At 42.9% G+C, this 23,436-nt stretch overlaps 1 protein-coding gene across 4 annotated transcripts in view; it reads right to left on the bottom strand.

The window, feature by feature from the left end:
* LOC100645674 (semaphorin-2A) overlaps positions 1-23,436 on the bottom strand; it is a 557,658-nt gene that overhangs the window by 248,167 nt on the left and 286,055 nt on the right. The window contains exon 1 of one of the 4 annotated variants that reach the window (XM_012309543.3): positions 10,883-12,351. The exons of the other annotated variants lie outside the window; for them this stretch is intronic. Coding sequence (XP_012164933.1) covers positions 10,883-11,060 — 178 coding nt within the window. The 5' untranslated portion in view covers positions 11,061-12,351. Of the gene's footprint in view, positions 1-10,882; positions 12,352-23,436 lie in introns of those variants that run through there. 4 annotated transcript variants of the gene reach the window in all.

Raw genomic sequence — 23,436 nt, 5'->3', positions numbered from 1 at the left:
CAGCCACATAGGATTATTAAACTAATACGATAAAAAAAAAATGAACGCCATGGATATTTTAATTCCTCTTCATTTCTTCTGCGATGCTCCTAATTCTATTCACGAATGTTTTCTTTACTTACCACAGTCAAAAATCGATAAAGGTGTACTAAGACATATCAATTCCTTTTTCCTACCCAAGATTCGAAATACTCTTGATTCTCAATAAAATCCCAATAACCTTACAAAGCTGCATCTCTCTTACATTCAGTCCCTAATTCAATATTAATCTCATCTTTCACTTTCCTATGAATTACCAGATCGAAGCTAGTGCATCATTCCATTCCTAACTACCAGCTGTCTCACAATCGCAAAATCGTTTCTCCATTAAATCATCAATCATTGAATAATTAACCGAAACTCATACAAACCGAGAAATAATAAGCGGTATGGTTAATTAGAATCGCGATTATACATCAGTAGATTTTGCAACAGCAGACTCAAGACAGAAGTGATCGGTGATTCCTCTTTTGTCCTAATCGGTGCAATTTGAAGCGCGCGGGCGTCCAACTGCGCATAACGAGCGTGAGTACAGTCCTGCACGTCGTCGAACGCACGCGATTGCCGGATAAACGCGCACGCGATTACTTAGAGCCGGTTGATAGGCGCGTTCGACGATGCGATCGTCGATTTGAAGCGAAGGTTAAAGGACTTCTGTCTGCAAACGTCTCTCGAGTGGCTGCTAAGTGTACGCGATACCTGACCCCCCTCTCGCGAATCCCGCGGTAATTGCGCGCGAATTCCGCGACGTCGCCGCGTCGGCTGCTTTTTATTGCCGGTCGTTAGTGTAATTAGGTCCCGGCGAGCGGGTTCGTGAGCCGCGGTGGTCGTACGCTCGTCCGTAATCACGGACAGACGTATACGGAAAACGGAAGCACCGTCGTCGCCGCGACAGCTCACTGAAAACATGTGTATGTATTCGCGACAGCCGTCGTTCGTTACGTAAAGTTAATTTATACGCGTTCCCACTACCGCGCTCCGACTGCGTGAGCTTGAAATTTTTCTGATAAGGCAATTCGCCGACCTCCAGACGGCCTCTTTTAATTGGCTTCTTGAGAGTCCGCGTCGCGCCGACAGAAATATACCAGAATACTCGAAATTACCGGCGAGGCTAAATTCTAGCGATAGAATCTCATTCCAAGATTCTTTCGATGCTTCTTCGTGTGGATTAGAAAGTTAGATTAGGAATTGGTGGATACGGGCTTCGAAGTGGCTGTTTTGTCGATAGTATGATTATAAATCACCAAGAGAATGCTTGATAAAATTGTGATAGTTAGAAAAGAAAAATTCTCTTCAAAAAGCAGTGACGATCATAACGATAGAAGATATCAAAAATGTTTGTCTTGCTACTATAATAAGTAATTGTAAGAATGAAGTAGGTAAATAGAATCTTTAATACGAAAATAAGAAACAAGAATAATAGATAATCGTAAAATGCTTCTGGCATTTCGACCGCAAAACTAGGATATTTTTAATGTAAAATATGTTAAAAATATTCATCTACTAAATTAACTTTTAATTATTCCATAAAACAATACAATATTTCCAAACTTGTTTTTCTATCCAAAATTTCTATTCATTAATTCTATTTGTACATTTCAATACAAAAGAATATTAAAATCACACTCAACGACTCATACCCCGTACTCTCGGAAATAGGAAATCCGAACTGAAGATCGTAGTCTAGAATTTCTACGACAGAGCAGTGGATGAATGTGTCGATCTGGAAATACCGAATACGAGCAGAATGGCGGGCAAAAGGGTGAGAATGCTCGTATCGCGGAGCTGTTGATAGCGGTTGTAACAATTTATTCAGTCGAGCGACGCGCGCCACGAAGGGAGCGTCTGGTCCCTTGCGAAGAAGCTCCGCCTTCGTTCCAATATCTCTTCTCGAGATAAAGCAAGATTCAATTTTACCTTTCTCTTGTATTAACGCCACGCGAATAAGGGTGAAGAGGAAGATCTAAGATCCCTGCCGCCAAGTGATATCGACTACCGAACGAAGGTGTGAGGCGAACACCAGATAATTTGAAACACGTGAAAAGATTTTAAACAGGTTAAAAAATTCAGAGATAGGTGCGCGGTGATTGACAATCTATTCGAAGATATTTCGACGTTAATGGCAGCCATGATATTAATGCGAGGGTTAACGTACTGATAAGAAAAAATTGAATGTCTTTTGGCTACATTAAGTGGATAATAAGATCTTATCTTAAAGCGTTGTTCGTTTGCTTTGGGACATAATATGCGGTATAAAATGTTTACAAACGTGAAGAAATATTTGAGAATAATAGATTAGTGGAAAGAAGATTCATATTAATAATCGCTTGTAATTATATTTCACTGTGAAATAATCTAAATATCTTGTTTACTCAAGTTTGGTAGCAGTGTCTACCTTCTCAGAAACCAAACGATTTATCTTGTTTACTTAATTGTTCGCATTGTAGCTTTTACGTGGCTTACATGTCAAACTTAATTAACATTCAAATTCAATAATTAAATTCTTCTAAAGTAAAACATGAAACGCATTTCTCATCCTTTTGTTTCAAACACATTAATAAATCATACTCTCTTTCACATAAGGTACTCTTGATACATGCTATCGCAGATTAAAGGCCAGGAACATTTCGCCTTTTAATGTTCCCCTCTAATTACACTGTTTGCCGCTCCGTTGCGATAAATCGCGACTGTTCATCGTCTTAAAAATCGCGCGCCCAACCTGCTTTACGAATCACGCCTCTTATAAATTATACGTAAGATTGAATCTACGGACGTCGCGTCGTATAGTTTTCTGAGCTCCCGGTTCGGAGAGGGAAACTTTCGATTGAATGAGAACGATATCTCGTTGCGTCCCCAGCGAGAAGAATCTCGTTAAACCGTCCACGCAAAGGAAGAAGTTGCCGGTTAAAACGCATTCGAACGGTAAGGCGCGCGAGAACGTAATACCGGCTAGTTTACAACACGACGCATCCAACGACTGCCATAAACCTAAGACTTAAGGCAAGAGATTTTTCGCACGAGAGAGAAAAGTAACGCGTAGCGAACATTGTTATTTCAGCGTAGTCGCGGTTGGGCAAAGAAACTTGCGCATTTCCGGCGTTTTCCTTCGTTTCAAGCCGGCGTGCGTCTTCAGGGAGAAACTAGTTTTAACGTTAACCCCGTTTCGCGGGGAGAAGATGTAGAAGCTTTCGAACACGCTCGAATTCCGAGGAGAAACGCTCCGCGTGTTTTATCGTCGTTAATACCTTAATGCCTCTAATTGAATAAAGCGGAATTCTAGCGGAATGAACGTTTGAAATAATTTCCCGGCGGTGCTTTATGGAAATATGTTTTTGGAGGAGGAAAAAAAAAAAAAAAAAAATAAGAGAGAAGAAAGAATTTTTCATTGTTGCGCGTTATCGTGGAAGCTTGGAATATAAAAGCGCATTAAATTCCTGAATTAGCGTACGAGGAATCTATTCCAGTCGCGAACGCGATTATACGACGTTCATTCGATTTAAACGGCGAATTAACAGTGCTTTCAGCGCAAAACTCTGCGTTGAGGAATGTATCCAAAAAACTGACCAGGTTTTCCAACGTTTCGATCAGCATGGTCTACATGCACACACCGGCCGAACAATCGAAACAACGTTTCATTATTTCACGAATTGACTGAAGCTTTTCTCTCTCTCTCTCTCTCTCTCTCGCTCGCTCGCTCGCTCGCATCAAATACACCATTCGTGAAATAATAAACAGATGTGATTTGCATCCGTGAAAATCGTGTCGATAGGAACAGAACGAACATACGACCATTAGGAGCGCCTATTTTCCACGCTATGGTCCATCGAGGAATATATACTAGTGGATGAAATCGAAGCTCTCTGAATCGTTTTGGTAGCGAGCAAAAAGGGCGATTCTCTCTTTCGCTATCTATCCCTTTCTCTGACCAACCAATGGCGAAGGCAAAAATTTCATTAAAATTCCAGTGGACCATAGAGCCTCGTGGCACGATGCGCGTTTTCTCTTTCGTAAAAGCCAGTACGGCTGGCGCATGGCGGCAGCAACGGGTTACGCAATCTGATGCTCTTTTTTTTCCCTCTCCTTTCTGCACGCTCATTACACGAACACCTTAACCAGCTGGACGCGATAACGCGCGTTTCGCCTAAACATCCGGAACACCGCGCGCCACATTATATCCTCATTATCCTTTTTATCGTCGTCCGGAATACCGGGGCTCTCTTGGTCTCGCTTCACGGAATCGTTTTCTCTCGTCGAGCGCTCTGGCAGGGCACTTTCGCACGTTTACACGCCGGCTACAAAGTGTTTTCCAGCGGAATAAAGAGAAAGAGGACAGGCAAGAGGGGGCTGAGAGTGAAGAGATGGCACGCAAAAGGGAGGGGAGAGAAAAGAAGAGGAAGGCACTCTCGAGGGTGACTGTAATCCTGTCGTTGGAATATCCGACAAGACCGGCACGATGTTGCCTTCCTCTTTCGTTGTTCCCGTCTTCGTCGTCGTCGGGCTTTTCCTATCCCAACCTTTTTGCCTTGCGCTTCATGCGCCAAACACGAGCTAAGCTTACATCGCGGCCGGATCTCGCTTAAAGTAAAGAAAAGACGCAAGCTAATGCAGGTAAAGCTGCTTTTTCCCTCATTCTGGACATCCCGTTCTACAAGCTGTCGTTGTTGTTACTGTTCGTTGGATTTTCAGTGCGTACACGTAACCAAAGTATCGCTTTTAATTCGACGAGGTAACTCTTTACCAAAGGGGATGAGCTTCCTCTGCATGTTAATTAAAACTCACGCTGTGTTCTTTAGTCTGGTTGAATGTTCCTTAAGGGAAATTATTTTTTAATTGCTACCCAGGCTCGAGTTAGGAGGATTGCCCCGGGCGAGCCGATTAATTTATCCCGATGATTTCCTAAACCACCGCGGCGTAAACGATTTGTTTTTCAGCCGCTGTGCGAGGATGCGTTTGAAAGCATCGTTAAAACAGAAAGGAGAAGGACCCTCTAATTTTTTAAACTCAGAATTAAATTATACGTACTATGCTTACTCAATCAACGTATCAACGTATTTCTAATACGAATCTTCAGAAGGCAGACAGTTTTCTTTATAGTAATAATCTCCACTTTTTGTACTGATAATCAATAAAAAGAAACTGGATTTCACCCCATAAAAGTCTGTTTAAAGAAGAATAGAATTTGTTATACACCAACGGCAAAAATTGAGACTCGAATATGTTTCGAATTTTTACCGCGTTGTTGATCTTTCATCGAGCCAATGATCTGGACAGACTGGCGTCGCCACCTTAAAACAGACTTCTCTACGATCTATGGATTCCAAGACGGAAAATAACCGCTGTTTTGTTGCATTTTCTCCGTTTTCCCTCTTCTTCACCCTCAGACTTCGTCCGCCCTTCGCACAGCCACCCGTAGCGCGTCTTTACCAACTCTTACAGCTAGCTTTTTCTCCCGCATTTCCGTTTTATCGCGGGTTTCGAGAACTTGCAAGTGGAACTTGCAGTTCACGACCAACGCAAAAACACGGAGTCGACATGGCACGCGACTAATACGCGAAAGAACCAAGTCGATCTAACCTTCTCTGAGCATCTTTTCACCCCTGTCCTGTAGAACGAAAATCTTCCTTCTCATCAAACAGCCTGAACCGGGCAAGAAAAGTTGGCTAATGATTTCTCGGATGAATACGTGCCGAGGATCGGTAACTCTTTCAACGGGATATCTTGAAGGAGGTAGAGCGCAAGAGGCTTTCAAAGGAGATAATTCAACCGCGATGGGGCTGAGCAGGCCGCATCCAAAAGCTTCGAGGAGCCACGTTCCAACTTCCGGAGCACGGCCAGCAAAGTCAATGTCTCGGCATTCATGGGGGGTCGTGGTCTCGACCACAGGAATGCGCGGCTTCAAATACCGCATGGTAGATGAGTCTCTGCTATCATCCTTCATTAGCCAGTCGGCCTTCCTTGCGAGCGTTCGAGAGGGTTGCCCGGTCGAAACCTCGTGAGACAGAGAGAGGGAGTAAGGACTGTGAATGTGCTAGCTTTTAATCTTCGAAATCTTTAGGACGTTTGGCGACGACCAAAGGGAAGCTCTCTCATCGAGACTGTTGGCCGGTTCTCTCGTTTTCAAACTCCGCGATCCGCCGCCACCTTTCGATAATTCTGTCCTTCTCTGTCTGTCTGTCTCTCTCTTTCTCTCTCCACCTGGATACTTACGCAAACATCATTCGTAGATTTCTAGGCAGAGCAAAGAAAGTATCCCGGCAAGCTCCTCGAGTTTACGGTCGAATTAAGGATTTACGCGGGGTAATTCAGGAGTCGGGGCAAATCTTGTACGAGAGCAGATAGAAAGGGAAGGAAAGAACAGGCGAAAATAGAGGAAGAAAGAAAGTAAGAGGGTGAAGGCTCTCTTGTGCCAGGACTAATTATCGAAGTCGGGGTCAGTTTTTCGTTTATAAAATTTCGTGACCCTTTCTAAGAAAGTTCGCGACACGGCTCGTTAAATGGAACGATTTCCGACTATGAAAATTTTCCTTCGGCCGAAGGTCTACGAAGTTCGAAACAGCTCAAGGAGTTGCCGTTCGATCGGCAATCGGGTTATTTTTCAAAACTACCTCGAGTTTATCAAAGGAGATTGCATCGCCTATAAACGAATTATAAAGATCTGATAAATTAGCAGCGAAACTTCTTCTTGAATTTGTGAATTCTCTCCTCGAACGATAGTTACTCAGAAGTTGTGTTAATTTAGAATAAATCGTCTAACCAAAGAACCACAATTTATCTTTACCGGTAAAAAGAGATTAACTGCTACGATTATCTTTCGACTTTCTTAAACTTTATCCTTCGTTCATTTAAAACAAAAAGTTTCCAGAAATTTCATATACAACATACTTTCTAATTCACGTACTTCTGTGATACTTCTTTGATACTTTGTACAACGACAACTTCTCTGCTACCAACAAACTTACGAAATTAAGAAAAAGACAAGTTAGCAATCAAAAGGGAGGAAAACCGTGTTTGCCCAAGTTAGACGCGTTTCGCGTAAATTTCATTTCATCTTAGATGGATATACAGGCAGAACACGTTACACGTGAAATGTGCGTGCAAATTAGATCAATGGGTCAGTTTGAGAAGCTCGTCGAAATTAATATCCGTTCTGTTAGTTACCAGAGAGACTCGATACTTGGGGTTTACGATTCATGATCGTATCATGGCGTACAGTTGCAGCCACAAGTGCGGATTAAATTAACGTACTGTTTGGTATCTGAATAACGGAAAACCGTGACCTGCGGTTTTGCAATATATTCCAGTTTTTGCGCGATGAAAAAGTAGACGTGTTCTGCATCCAGTAGCGCGCATTTCCGCTATTTAAAACACTCGCGGAAAAGGTAATTGTAAAAAACGACGTTACCATAAAAATAACTCTGCCCTATGTAAATTTGTTTTCTGCGCTAACAGGAATTTTCAATACGTTATTCTATCGCGTTACTAGACAAAAGACTTTTTACATAAATTGATTGCATGCCAACTATGAAATGTTTAAAAAATAAAATGCATTAGAAGTTTTCATTATATACATGCTATATGCACATTATAAAACGTCCATAAAGCCACGAATGTTCGTTATCAAGCACGTTATCAACATCGATTTCTCTGCAGAAATCAGCACGTAATGCTCCCTTATCGTCGATCTCGCGTTACAATAACTCGCATAGAATACGCTTCCATGGTATTTATATATCTTCAGTTACGCAGTTTAGCAGCATGCAGGATATGTAACGTCATACTCCGAACGCAGAATCGTTCAACAAAAGATTAGACGGCCCATTCGTCCGAGAATCGAGCGAGAGATCGAGGGTTCAGCACCATCGTTACGAAAACCCCTAACATCCATTTGCTCTATGAACCGATAATGAAACAAACCCCCACGCGAGAAACAACCGTAGGCGATAAACCAAGCAGCGTGGAATCAACAACGAAAAGGAGAACGGGTGAAAATTTTCGTTTCGCCCCTGGCCAACCTGGTACGAACTCACCCAAGAGAGGAAGGGGGAGAGAGAGAAACGAGAAACTCGACGAGAGGTTCGGTGTTCCCTCCGGCCTCGGTAACAGCAATTTCGCGTGGAACGAGAGGAAAAAGTGGCGAGCAAATTCGCATAACAAGGCGGACAACCGCGCAATTAAAATTACGTTCGCGCGAGCAAAGAAAGCGAAACGCGCGACCAACAAAAAACTAAACGAGAATTTCGTGTCTCGTCTGGCCTGTTGGTCGACGGTGTGCGAGTTGAAAAATTTCTTGCGGAAAGCTCCCATCCGTTGCTCCCCGCGCGAGAACGCCACCGATGGACCACCTTTCTCACGTGTGGCACCGCTACCCTCGACCTGCTACCTTTCTCCTGCATCCCTATCGAAACTCATACGCCTCTAAACCACGCATTTTCCAAACACAACTCGTGCATGTACAGAGCGAGGAGTATGCATACGTGGAAAAGAGAGGGGTCTGCATTCGGTGGCTCTCAACTGGCAGAGAGGCAGCCAAGCAACCAGCCAGCAGCCGGCTCTGCCCGACCAACCAACCATTCCACATTCCATTCGACGGTTCTCTCTCCCCCGGCACATAATGAAGTCAGTCCTGGCGTTCTAAGCCCCGGTAATATCGTGTGGCAGGGCCCTCCCCGAGATAATATTGGTGATGTATGCTAACGGGCTTTTCGGTACCGGGCTACGTCGTTTTTACGTCCCTTTCGTACCGGCGTGTCCTCCTAAATGATTTACCGCGAAAAAGAGAACGCGTGTGGGGGTCGGCCACTATCTCTACGCCGTCCACCCCGCCAGTGCCACCCCCTTCCGGCTAAAGAAAAAACTTCACCCTTTTAATCCCACCCTTACTGTCCTCGTACATGTATACCGGTGGCGAAAAGCGATCTTTTTTTTTCACACGACCATTGAAAATTCCAAGAGTAAACCACCACCAGACTTCGTTAACCTTCAGCCACCGAGGGTGTCTGTGGGTTGGTCTTTTATAGGCAAGGGCCGACCGGACGATGTGGAATGTTTGAAAGTTGGCGATTTATACGGGTTGCGGGCCACATTGTTCTATGAACGCGAGGGTGGCTGGTATTTAGAGCGGCCGACAGAAGTGAAACTCATAATATTAATTAATGAAAGGGTATTTACGTGGCAGTAACGACACATTGTTCCGCGAGATTTCCCAACGAATACTCGGTATCAGGCGACGGATGCAACGAAATCATTATTACCCGGTAATTAATGAAAAGCGCATTGTGAATCAGCTTTCGCTAGCTATCGAACATGTCGAAGCGTTAATGCCCGACGTTTCGGTAGAAGTTTGCCAGCCGAAAGTTTTCGATATTTTAGTTCGGGAGACAAGTGGTCGAAAGGAAGTTTCATAGTTGGTGAAAATCTTCACCAGTGGGACGTACATAGAACGTCCGGTGGATTTAAGGGAAGATTGACAAACTGTGTACCCTACTGATGAATTCTGAACGCGAGTCGGTAAACAGACATGCTTGAACTGAAAGTTTAAATCCGTTCGAAGATCCCCGGGATTTTTCCAACTTACAGGAGACAGGTATTACGTTTCGTATAGCGGCAAATGGCCGAGCCCGATTTTTATTATACTTTGGGTGTTCTCCAAATTCAATTTTTCCGTGTTTCCAATGTTCCGTTTTGCGAACCTACTTACATACACTTCAAGGCAGTTTAATGTGATTTTACATTTTTCTTGAAATCATAGGAAATCACGTATAACCTCCGAAGGAACTTTACATCACGTGCTGAGAAATTCGTTAAAACAAGAATTCAGAAATTCTAAGTCAGTAATTGGCCAAGTCGAAGATTTTCCAAACTGATAAAAACATTTGTGTAACTTTAACTACGCGAGTTGGTTATCTAACATCGTATTACGTGTCTCACGTCTGTTTAGATATCCTAAATACTTCAAAATCTTTTGCAACACTCTAATTGAATTGAGCTTGCACTGTTGGAATTTTTTAACTCGAAAGAATAGAAGTCAATTCTTTGGACTCTTAAACGCGAGCCTTGTGTTTTCTTTGAATTTGATTAGACATATACTTGCAAGTTATATTAGATTATTGCATAATAAATATAGGCGAAATTTTATTTCAGTCCGTTTGATAGTATAGAATATAGAACGTTCGATAATTATTTTTCTTCGTACTCTTTTATCCAGAAAATTTCAATTTGATCGTTCACTTCATTGATTTAATCATATCAGGGTAAACACAACATGCAGAAAATACGATTTTCGAACCACTTGTTTGTAAATATACACTTGATCAAACTCTGCTGCGCAACAGCAAAAACATCATAGAGAGAAAATCTATCGATTCGGGTGATTGTTAATTATACTGATTAAAAATCCTCATCTTGCAGCAATTTATATTTAACGACACAGTTTGTATTTTACCGCCATAATTATTATGCTACAAACTACGTATTAACTCCACCTACAGGATATACCACAGAAATTGTGCATTTTTATTTAAACCCAGAATAACCTAAACAACTTTCAGAAACATTTTATTACCACAAGAATTACGTTAAAATCTTCCTCTTCCATCGAAGAAAACATCCCTAGAATTACCTCAAAATACACCAGATATATGTATAATATCGCTTGTACACAACAGTACTTTCTATAGAATTTATTCAACTTATCGCTCGAACTGCGAGATACAGTACGTTTATGTAAACACAGGATCGTTTCCCCGAACACATCCAGCATATCCGCTATCTATGCTAACACACTAATCCTAACCGCACCTATTCGAAGAAAAAAGTAGGAAAAGGCTGTATGTAGGATTCTAACCTTTATGATGCCTGAGATGAGAGCGTCCGCAACAAGGTTGCTCGAAGTACGCGTGGCCGGGATGCGCACCGGCGGGCCTGTTTGCATGGCTCGATCCCAGGAACAGTCCCAAGACAGCTGCGAGAACAGCTGCTCTGACCAGCAGCAACATGGCATCCGGTAATCTTCGTCGTTGCATCCTCGGGCACGATTCACGGAAAGGACACACGCAGACCCAGCTGGACACTTTGAAGCGCGAATTTCAAACGAAAAGCGTGCACAATTGACGCTAATCGACCAAAGGCATTACACTACAAAGCGTAACACGTGTATCGAGACCGATTGAAAATTTCTCGTGAATCGCAAGAGAGAACAGGAAAGGTCACTGTCAAGTGAAAATGCGTATTGTAGCGTTAAATTCGACCTGGCCTTGGTTAACAGCGCGCTACAATCTGTGTTCACGGCGTGGTTGTTGCCCTTTGCCGTTAGCAACGCGCTGACGGACGTTCACCGATGCCACAAGGCTCGTTTTCACTGTCCGTCTCACTCACCAACGATCGCGCCGTCTCTCTCTCACGCACGCCAGGTATATACGATCGACAAGGTAGAAACTCGACCGCGTGCTGTGCTTCCTTCTCTCCCTTCCACTTCGGCCGCTACGTTCGCCGCTTCTCGTCCACCAGCTTCACCAACTCTGCCCTCGAGGACAAAGGAATTCTTCCTGTGCCTCTCTTTCCTGCTTTAGGAACGACGCGCCAGTACCTCGTGTCCTTACAGTATTCTTAGTCGCAGGTAGAGGGCCTTGAGATAGGGTCGTTCGGCGAGCACCGGATACAGGTCTAACAATCGCTCAAGATTCTCCACTTTCTCTTTCTTATTTTTTCTCTTTTTTCTTCTTCTATGTTACGTGGCATACACGAACGTGATCGTACACGCAAAGTTACGAAGTAAAGATCGCTAATAGGAACGGAATACCTCTGAATGGTTTCAAGGCTTGTATCTATGATAAACGGTTAAACATGCAACCTAACCCTTCTATCGACGTAAAGCTCTATGTCACTGACGTCCGTGATACACTTTCGTTCGCGCCATATTACGTCACTGTCGAAGTAATACACAGTCGCGTGCGACCGTTGAACCGACACACGAGAACGTATACGTATATATTCGTGCGTACGAAGAAACAACCGAGGAAATCGTTGGCAACTAAATATAAAGAGCGCGTCCCGCGACGTCACATCTGTTGCTCGGCCCACGATCGAGTCGCCGAATTTTACTTCACGAATGAGCCAGCCTTTCCTTAATCCCGTGACATCACGTTTGTCGAACGATCGTTCGTACAAATGTCACAACATGGTTTTGTGTCTATCGGCGTGTCGAGATAGAACACGCGTCTTACGACGCTTTCTCACGATGAAACGAAGTGCTGTGAGCGGCACAGATTGTATAAACCTCCCTCTATGGAGGCCGCGGCACGACTGTACTGTCGTATGCGAGTTGCCGCGTTCACAGGCGGTCGGCCGCGCTCGGCAAACTTCGGCCACGGTCGGCAAGCGCTGCTCGTGCTCTGCGACTCTATGATCCACGCTAGTTTCTTTCCAATCCGAGTCGCTCGTCGTCTACCAGTTTGAACGAATGTCCGAAGAAGCATCACCCCCGATATTTCTCTTAACCCTCGCCCCGGGGACGCTTTTTATAGCTCGTATGAAAAATTTTCGACTACGTGGGGCCAATACGGACACACCAACGAAACGGCTGTTCGGAATTGAACTCTCTGGAGCGTTCTACTCTCGTTGCGAAGGCTTGAATTATGAAGTGTCTCCGATTTATCGCGAAACCCTATTGTCTACCCTCTATTGCAGATTTTTCTGTGTCTAATGTTTCGAGTCCTTGACACTCGTATCAACTCCTTCTCTTTACGAGTAACTTGTACGATCGTTGAAAAGTGCATTCACTTAACCCTTAACATACGGTGTGTAAAGACAATTGCGATCTACATATCGATCATGTTTAATGGTATAAGATGACGCAAATGTTATAATAGGCGTATAGAGCTATTTTTATTTCGACAAAGTTCAACTACGTGGAACTTTTCCAATATTAATACAAACTGTCCGTACTATATAATGATGCTAAGTTTATACTCCAAATTAACCCCGTGAAACGTCCATATGCAATTTAAAAACACTCTATATTTATATAAGTAGAGATTTCGATTTACGTCTACCAATATGATCTAAATTTTTTAAAAATTATGGTTCGAAAAAGTTAATATTGTGTTTCAAAGTCGGTTCGAGGACGTAGTAGTCAGCACTCGAATTTAACGAAATCAATGTATCGAAACACGTCGTAACGTATTCCCCGGAGGGTCGAAGGCGAAATTCAAAGCCCCTCAAAAAGCGTGGTACGTCTTCAACGGCGTGATCATCGACGGTCCCGTATAGCCCGAAGGAGAGCACGAATGTTGCGCGCGCGTTCATCCGTCACGGAACACGAAGAGAGAAGCGGATTGTATGAATAAGTCGATATGCTAATGTAAAAACCCTCGAAGTTAGCTGAGCCAACGTTGAGCTGACGGGCAAAGAAAGTTGCAAGGCATATCCGGCCCGTTTCGCTACCTACAAAGTGTTCCCCGACCAAGCGCGAAAGAAGAAACAATTTTGTATCATCCAGCGGCTGCGGTGCCGCCATTACCACCATGCTTGACGCAGGCCACTCCCTTTGTTGTCGTCCCTGAAGAGGGAGAATGGAACCTAGCAAGACGTAAGGGAAGTCGTAAGAATTTTAGAACAAAGGAAGAGAGCCGAGTCCTTACAGAAGCCTGGCTTTTCTTAACTTTCTCTCTCTCTCTCTCTCTCTCTCTCTCTCTCTCTCTTCCACCTTTTGCCTTGTCTTCTAGTCTAGGAACTAGCCGGTTGCACCGCGACCAACAAATCTACCAACCGCTATCCCATTTCATTGAAATAGTTTAGAATTGCATGAGCCACCCCTACCCCTTTTCCTTTGTCGTTTCTTACCGGGCCAACGAATCCTCTCTCTTGCGTGGCTTCTAAGCGCGAACGTTCAACCTTTCCTCCGTTTCGAAAGAAGATCGTTGAAAGTATTGTCCGTATAGATGTGACTTTTGCTGTGGTTAGTATCTGGAATATAAATTGTCAGGATACGACACATGCAGACACCAGAATCTCTATTCTTGCCAAAGAGCTCTGTCGAAGAAGCATTTGGACTAATTTACTTACCAAGTTGCAACGTTTAAACTATATCCCTATGGCAGTTTTAGTCTAAAGAAGAAGTCACAGAAGTTACTTGTTAGAACTATTGTTGAAGAAGAAAAGAAGTTTTTGATATTTCTACACTTACTTATAATGTATAATAAGGCAATAAATAAATTTATCTATACAAGAATACACGCTTATTGCAATTTGGTAACAACGACGAAAAGAAAATGGAAGGTAATTTATTTAGAACGCCAATGTTTTTACGATGAAGTATCAAAATATATATTTCTAAGTTATTTAGTTCCAAGATCTTTTTGCATATTATTATTTCCATGTATATATATATTCCACATATTAACGAAAAAATGCATTATTCAAAGCACTCAAAATTATTATACAATCTGGCAAGTGTGCAATTATTATTCTTGGATGCAACGTAATCGAAAATGGGTAAAGCAGCCGTTGAGTAGTCCAATGCAATGGTTCTCGCCTAAGAGCACGTATAATACACCCTTTCATGTTTAGATGAGTGACACATCCGAGAGAAACGACGTTTTAACTTTGAAACTTCTTACGAACGATTCGTCTTGAATAAGAAAGAAGGCATTATAATGTCGGCTGTTCCGCGGCATTCATTGCCGGACAGCATTTCGTGATGCGGTTGATGGGGGAGGCTCCGTGAATTTCCCGACGCCTGGTTAAATTTCAGCAAGTTCCCATGGAAGTTCTGACTTATGGAACGACGAAGGCCTGAATGGACCTCCGTGCAACGCAGAAACACGCGATTCGAGGGAAGGGGGATGTGATAAGTTTTAGCAAAGTTAAGTTGCCGTTTAATGTTTCGTGTTTGATTTATAGACGTGTGAAACCCAGTTTAATAGGATCTCGTCCTTATGACCAAGAAAGAATATATGTCTCTTTTCTTATGCTGTAGCAATATCTTATAAATTAAACAGTTCTTTGTATTACGAAGAACCGATATAATTTTATAAGTGATCGATTGAAGCAATAATGGTATCTCGGTGTTGACTTGAAGATCATAAATACTGTTTTATTAGAAACGATTTCCGAAGTACATAGTATCAGTAACAAGAACCTCCGCTTGTGTTTGTGTTTCAATTCTATCCGAGAGAGAAGATAAAAATCGAGTTTCAGGAAGAACACGACTGAAAAGATAACCACGTATTCGTATACTTAATCGTGTTCGAATAAAACGATTTTGCCTCTGTTCGAATCCGTATTTTCAGTGGAAATATTTTTACGTTATTTCCATATTACCTCCTGTTCCCGTTTTACGATTCTTTGACAGCCGCGAAACCATAAAATCCGAGGGTATTAAACGATTCCTTGAACACCATGACGGCAGATCAATCAGAAGAAGGGACGATCGGTCGCGTATCCTATGGATGCTACATCGGACACAGTCGGATTCTTCGTTTAGTTCCGCTTCGACAAGAGCAAATGGTTGGTTTGTCGTAAAAAGAGCGGCCGCGCGATGAGAAGGCTTTCGCGAGATATTAAATATTCAAGAACGCCAAATCGAGTCCACATTATCCTCTTATTCCGCGAAGGTACTTCTGCGTCTTTGAAGCTGCTATGCTTCGTCGCTTCCGAAGAGCGAATCGACGGATCCCTCTTTAGTACGTACGATTCGAAAATATTTGTCACCCGCGAAGATCAACAAAATCTAGCGGGTAAAGAAATGGAGGAAGAGTTAAAATATAGAGAAAGAGAGGCAAGCAGAATTTTCTTTGCGTTTCGTCGCGCTCTGTCAGTGTAGAAATTTTTCGTCTTTTCCGCTTGTTTCAAAATGCATTTCCACGCTTTTCCCCCTAAATAGCAAAGCGTCCCCTCATGACACTCTAATTTTACCGTTTCTCACGTTTCCGTCCCTGGTGTAATATTTTTCAATGAAAATAAAAATGATTTACGCGGGTAACGAATCTCTTGGCCTAATTGAACAAACAGCGCGTTCATCAAACGAGAGAGAAGAAGCAGCGGCAGGGGAAGAGTGAAACGTCGACTTAAAAATTCAACAATTACGTCGACCCAATTTCCTCCTCTTTTAATCGTTGGACGTTGTTACGCGTCACAGGGATGAAATATTAACCGCGTTTTCGCGCCGCTCTTTCAACGGCTAAGAAACGCAATTCACGGAGATCATTAGATCGTCATTACGAACTCTAATTGCGACAAACTAACCGTCCCAATTGCTTCTCGACATCGATCCATGCCTCGTAAGGCAACGGTTCCCATCCAACTGGTGCACGCGAGCATGCGAGTGGCGAGATAATTGCGCCAGTCTCTTGCCTTTTATTATTCCGACTTATGATTTTTAGCCGAGGAGCACGCTCGATTCGCGTTTATCCTGGAAATAATCAAGACATGATACACTGCACGATACCACACCAAACGTAACTTCCCTTTTTCTTCTGCTATCGTCTACCCTTTTCTTTCTTCCGGCTGATGGAACATCGACGAGGCCTCAACCTACTAAATTATACCCAATATCCACGCAGCGTAACCCTCACTTATCTCCGCGGCGAAACACATGGTACGCGACAGCATCGAGATCTCATCATCTCGTTCACGAAGTTGAAGAACAGAATCCGACCGATTCCTCTCGCCACTGGCTCCGGATAATGTCTTACTTTGCCATACGAGTCTCGCGCCGGTGTTCTTTTATTCGACGAAATCCACTTAACCCCGTGTTTCCTTCCCGCGCCGACGCGGATCAAATTAGAACATCAAAGCGTAGGACGCAATTCCAAAAGGTACAGCGAAAGGATGATCTCATTTAATTTCCTCCCTCCGAACTTGAAATACAACGGCTGCAAACAGAATGATATTTCACCCTCACGGAGCCGTACTTCTTTCTTGATCCTATCGAACCAAAGATTTACGAGGGATCGAAGGGAGAAAATGGGCGTTGTCTATGAATAACTTTGCGAAGATTTCGGCTACGTAAGTAGTACATAAGTATGTGATATATAACTTTGACTTGATTTTTAATTCTTGGTGTCTTCTTCGATAACATTGAATAATTTTGATACGATCTTATACGACCTATAAAACTTATAAAAGGTGAGTATGATACTTTTTCAATTAAATTCCATTTGCACCATTTTTCACATTTCATGGAGGGAAATGTTAGTAAAATCGAAGGATTTCCAGAATAAGTGTTGCTTTATATAAAAAAAAGACATTGTATCATAAGGTCTTCCAGAATGATTCAGTAAAGACGGAGGTAAGAATTTGAAAAAGTGTTATGAGGCATTCATTCGATTCACGTCTCTCCGGAGTAAGATCGCGTGGCGCCCCACGGAGCTATTAAATTTAAATAAACGCAGAATTGGCTCCAGGCGGTGTTGCGCGTCACTGGAAGTAAAAAATCCATAACGATTGCCGGTATAATTGACTTCATCCGGGAGAGAAATACATTTCATCGCTGAATAATCGTCCTTTTCACCCCGCAATGAGTCTGCGTATTAAAAAACCTGCGAATAATCAATCCAGATGACCGATCGATTCGCGCGGAGAAGAAAATTACTTTCCGATACAGAGGAACGCGGAGTTCGGGTCCTGCAACTGCTAAACGAATCACGATCAAAGGGAATCAGTCAATAGAGGCGCGCGAAATTGTGCCAAGGTTTCGTCGGCGAAACAACGAGTAGGTCGTCATTCAATAACGACAAAAGGATCCGGTATCCTCCTAGGAGTGCTCTTGCCAGAATCGTATCGTATTGCGGCCTAATCTAGGGAACGACTTTGATAGTTAAGACGTCTTCGCTTCGGTCGGTGCAGCCAGAGATTCGACGCGGAACCTTCGAGTACTAAGGTAGGTACGTGTACTATGAACGGGTCTGGATGGGCTGCGAGAATGGCTCTCTGGTAGGTTGGAGTGGCCCGAAGACGGAGTAGGAAGGAGCAGGAAGACCGTCTACGGGGAAAGGGGATGAGAGTGGTCTGTTCGGGGTGTAATCATCAAAGTGACCCATACCCCTTTAAACGGCTCACACTTCGATCACAGACAAGCAGGCCCGAGTGGTAGCCGCCGAGTGATACCAAGGCTGCCGGCCTAGGGTGTCACGGTGGATTTAATTAATGCAATTTAGCATCCATCCATCATCTCTCGCGTTTTTGCGTTAACGAGGGCCGCCAGCTTCGCCGTTGTAGCTGTTGTGTTGCCGCTACTGGGCTGTACTAGGAGAACCACGGGGGCACTTTGATGACGAGCAAGTCTCTCGATTATATCGACACCTGGACCGCCCCAATGCCACCCTCTCTCTTCGTTCTCTGCCTCACCCAACCCTCTATATATCTCTCGACCTTCCTCTTGCCTAGCGAAACCGGGGCTTTACGGTCATCCGTCCGTATTAAACTCTCTCTCCGTCATGGAACGCGTACGTTAACCTAGTCCCTTCTAGCTTCATGCCTGTGTACAAGTGTGCGTATACGCGCACACGGTTAGCGTATATACGGAGGCGACAGCTGCCGATACATCCTCCATATCGATGTGATAGACGTCCGGGGATAATAACAAAAATATTAGACGTCGGGAAAAAGACGTCTCGACGTGGAACACTTTCCCCGGGCGCATCCCTGCGAAAACTGCAAGGCGCGTCCGCGATCGTGGTCAGGGATAGTTGGCTCACAGGGAACGCAATGTAGAGCGAGTCTAAAAGAGATGGATCACACGCCAACCCTCGATAAAATGAACCTTGTAGAACGACGATGGGGTTTTTTTACGTTGCACCCCGCCCGGACCACGTTGTCGCCTTTCGGATAGTGGTTTCATAAAGCCGAGGGCAAGAGGCTCTCGCGAAAGTTTGCGCGGTGAATTTAACGTCCGGGCCGGTGTCTCGGGCGCGAAATCTGATTTATGAACGACTTTATTGGAAAATGTAATCGATGCTGGCGACGAGCTTACGTTTAGCGCGCGCATGGATTTTTACAGTTTCGTAAGTGTAACGTATCGATTTCTTGAGACATTGATAGGAGTTCCCATGGTGTCTTCTTGAAGAATTGCAAAAGGTGTAAAATACAGCTAGTATATTTTATTTATCAATAAACACTCCTGCATAATGTTGAATATAAAATTACGATTGATCATGAAGGAACTGCTTTATTAATCGTAATAGATCGAGTTGTTTTTAGCACATATAATATTTCACATTATCCAACATTAAGTGATTATAGGAATCAACCTTTTACAATCTTTTACAAACTTTTGAAAGAATTAAAGAATTCTAATCATTCTCCTTAAATAGACAATATACTCCTTACTTTATAAATCCTCATCGTTCTAACATGACACGAACATTTGTGTGAAACTTACGCACTTATAAATCCTCTAAAATTCCATATCTTTACGTTCCTTCTTAAAAGAAAGAAAAGTTATCGCACATCAACTGTATCAATCTTACAAACATCTTGTTCGATCGTACGAAATAAGCGCGTTTACTTTCTCTTTCTCGATCGGAATGCCAGCGGGCAGCACGAAGCATCGCGATCGTTCAGCCGGATCGCGGTCGTTTTGTAACAACGTCAAGGAGGAATCCTGTACGGAGAAAAGATCGATCACGACGAAACTGGGGCGTGTAAAGCGCGGATGGAGTCGCGATTCAGTGGCTGTTTGTTCTTTACAGAATCGAAAGAGTGGAATAGAAGTCGGTATAGCGTAATCGCGAGAGGCGGAGCTCCCTCGTCGAGCAGAATCGTTCTCGATAAGGCGAACGAGAGGGAATCTTCTTCTTCTTCTTCCGACGTGGTCCCGGCAAACCTTCGAAATGACCGCGATCTCGAGTAACCACGCGCAATGAAAGAGGCAAGAAGAGAGGAGAGCTTTCAAGCTCGTGAACAGGATTACCGGACGAGCTGTGGTTACCGTGCTCCAAAATAACGTCGACGAGGGATAGGTATCCGCTAATGTCGTACGTTGCAACCACAGGAACGCGAACCTTTCCGCTGTTCGATTTTTCAGACGATAAAGACCGTGCTATTCCCTTGAAAGAGAGGTTCGATTGCTTCCATTGCGTACTTTTCCGCTCTGTGGCTAAGATCGATCCGCCAGTTAATGAAATTTGGATTTCTTTCGACCCGGTTGTTTCACCGCAGAGAACTTTCTTCCTGTAGCTGTAGTTTTGCCATGGTTTTACGCTTCGCGTCCCTGCGAGTGTTTCCACAATTAGGTGTCCCAACGTTCTCGTGTGTTTAATGTAGCGGATCGAGGAAAATAAAATTACTTTAAACATTGGAAATTGTTCAGTTAATGTTTTTGTCAGTGTTTAATTAATACTCGCCCTATAATATTTTGGTGCATTATCTCTACCTGTATCTCGAATTTTAGTTTCTATTTTTATTTGTCTCTCTATAGACGAATTAACGTTCTTCTTTTGATTCTTAATATTTAAAAGACACAAACGTGAATGTTGAATTACACCTGTCTGGTCTCGATGTTAGTTTAGATCTCGTCAATAATTTCTATGTCAATTTTAAATACTTTTAGATACTACTGTCTTGAAAATGTTCACAGCTGATGAAAGTAACAAATTCATTTCATTACGCAGACAAACAAATAATAGAAACTTGATCATTCATCCGTTCACTGACATTTTTGTTCGCATGTGTGTATTATATTCAGAATTAAATTAAAAAGAAAACAACCTTAAATAAAACTAAACATGAAATTACATAAAAATGGTCACTTTGAGATTCACACACGCACGTACACACACAATCCAAAAATTGGCATAGTCGCTCCTTCCCTCGTGACTTTACCCCTATTTCATGTTACCACATTCCCCCAAAAATAACTAACACGGAATAAGTATCAGTATCGCGGAGATCGATAGTATTGCATTGACTGACAAGATAGTTGACAGTGCCGAACAAGAACAAGGAATGATCACAAAATTACTCTTTCTTCGACACAATACATAAACAATAATATATAAAATCTAATTATGCTTTTTATTGATATAAAAACGTGAAGACAACTAGACTTGTAGCGGACCATATCGGAGTCATCTCTGATACTGTTTCTTATTCTTTCATTTTTATTCCACGGGATAACGATCAGCATCGATCAGCAAAGCATCGATACACACGCGAGGTGAAACGATACCTTGTCATTTTTCATCAGCGGATCGATAATCGCGTCAACGACCGTGTTAAGCAACGTTTAGCGAACAGCGTATACATTTTTCACGGCAATATGCTTACGGCGGGGCTAACGATCGCGTCCAATGAATGCAGCTTAATTGGTGGGCGAGGCCTCGCTAATTATATAGCTGATTGTCGATGCGCCCATCGGCGGACTACCGCCATCTGCATTACCAGTGATTACAGTGATGTCCATTCGAAACGATCGAGCCGTTCCCCGTCGCGTATTTCTCTGCTCTCGATCGCCGAGCAATCCGGCCTGATTATACATTCCGTTTCAGGGGATTCGGCCAGTAGTGCATTTTTCACGAGCAGTTAACCGAAGTAATTAGTCACCAGGCCGGCAAGCAACCGGAATAAACGGCCTATCCTAAAAAGCGTTTTGCGCCGACGGGACGGATCGATGCGTGCCACCGAGATAACCGAGGTTTTCCCGACCCTCGAGACGTCAATTACGCCGGTTAAACGAGAAAACGAAAAATCCCATCCAGGTATAATGAAGATCGAAGAAAGGACTGCTTTCCTCTAAGCTCCATTTTTCATTTAAAGCACAAAAAGACTTGAGTGTTTAAAGATTAACGGAGGAAGGAAAGCGATCGTGGACGAGGTCGATGAAAGATAAAAATCGTCTAATCTTTGTGCAACGTTAATGTCTGACTAATGGTAATAGAATTTAGGAATTTATTGGAAGGATTGGAAACTGCGAAATGATTAGAAAATTAAATACGGTTTTATAACCGAGGTGGGAATAAAATAGGTTACGTTATTTCGATGATGAGACAACCTAAGTATTTTTAAAATAGAGAAAAATCGAATAATATTATAGATAGATATCCAATAGGAAACTTGATATTTCGTTTAATCTTATTACGTTTCCGACTGATATTGAATAAAACAAAGCGAAATAGCCGATTATATAATAACTAATTAATTTATTTACGCGTCGATAACCAGCGTATGAATAAAAAAATGAATTTTCAATACAATAAAATTGTTATTGAAATCCTGGGAGTTTGGCGGGGGATCCGTTTGTTCTAATGCAGGAACATTAATTCCCAGTCGCACTGTCGCGGTCGCGCGCGCGCGCGCGCACACACACACGCTCGTAACAATTGCTTTTAATTGCATCGACCGTCCGGTTAATTGTCTAGACAACGGAGCTTGATTGAAGGCGCTACGGTAACACGAACAGAGACGGTAATGATTCTCAAACTTTCCTTCGCTCTCCACGTCCACCGTAATATTGTTAAGGACATCGATATTGAATAATTTATAACGAAATATGCATGAAAAAAAAGCTTTTCTTCGTTTCAATTAATGCTTCATCCAGGTGGTTCTTTCTCGTAATTTTATCGAATATACATTTATCACAAAAAAAAAGAAGGATAAGAGAAAGAGAGGAAAGAACGGAGAAGTCGTTTCGAACAAATATTCAGAGAGAAAAAATCACACAATTCAAAAATACTCTATAGATAGGTTTCATGAAAGTAGTTATCTTTTTTTTTTCAAATAATTCGAAACAGTATTTTCTCGAAAGTTTCGTACGTTTTCACGTTTCACTGAAATCGATTTAGTTGAAGATATTCGATATAAAATGGTTGCTCCCCTCGAATCCGGAACAATAACTCGACATTATACAAATCAAACGGTGATATTCATGAACCGAAAGTCAGAGGGTGGAGATATAATTGCATTAGTCGTACATCCCGAACTACATCAAGCCCGCTTCCCACGAAACCCTTCGTCGTTTCGATTCCTGCCGGATAATCAGTCGCGTTTTACGCGTTTCCACCCCGGTGGCTGACGAAATTGCGTTATCTCGCGCGTCTACGGTGAAAATTCCGCGTAAGATGCGAAGCGCTCCGATGTAAAACAAAAATACTGGCAGAAAGTGCTGTAAACTTCAATTTAAGTAAGCTGCCTGCCCGCGTGACAAATTGAATTTCGACGGTAAAAGAGAGCCTGAGTGACAGCAAAATCGATAAGTGGAAATGGAACGTGTTCCTGAAAAGCGTATGGCAGGAAATATATATATACAAAGAAATATCATAGGCGTAATTCTTTCTTCCTTTTTTACCTTCTCGATTTTTATAAACGGTCACAAATCGAGCGATACTTCTACTCGGTCGAAGTTTGCCAACGAAACTTTATATCATCGCCATCGGGGAACCTGTAAAAAGTAACTTAAACGGA

The sequence above is a fragment of the Bombus terrestris genome, chromosome 6, assembly GCF_910591885.1.
Source record: "Bombus terrestris chromosome 6, iyBomTerr1.2, whole genome shotgun sequence".
Lineage (NCBI taxonomy): Eukaryota > Metazoa > Arthropoda > Insecta > Hymenoptera > Apidae > Bombus > Bombus terrestris.
This window is presented reverse-complemented; position numbering and strand designations above follow the sequence as displayed.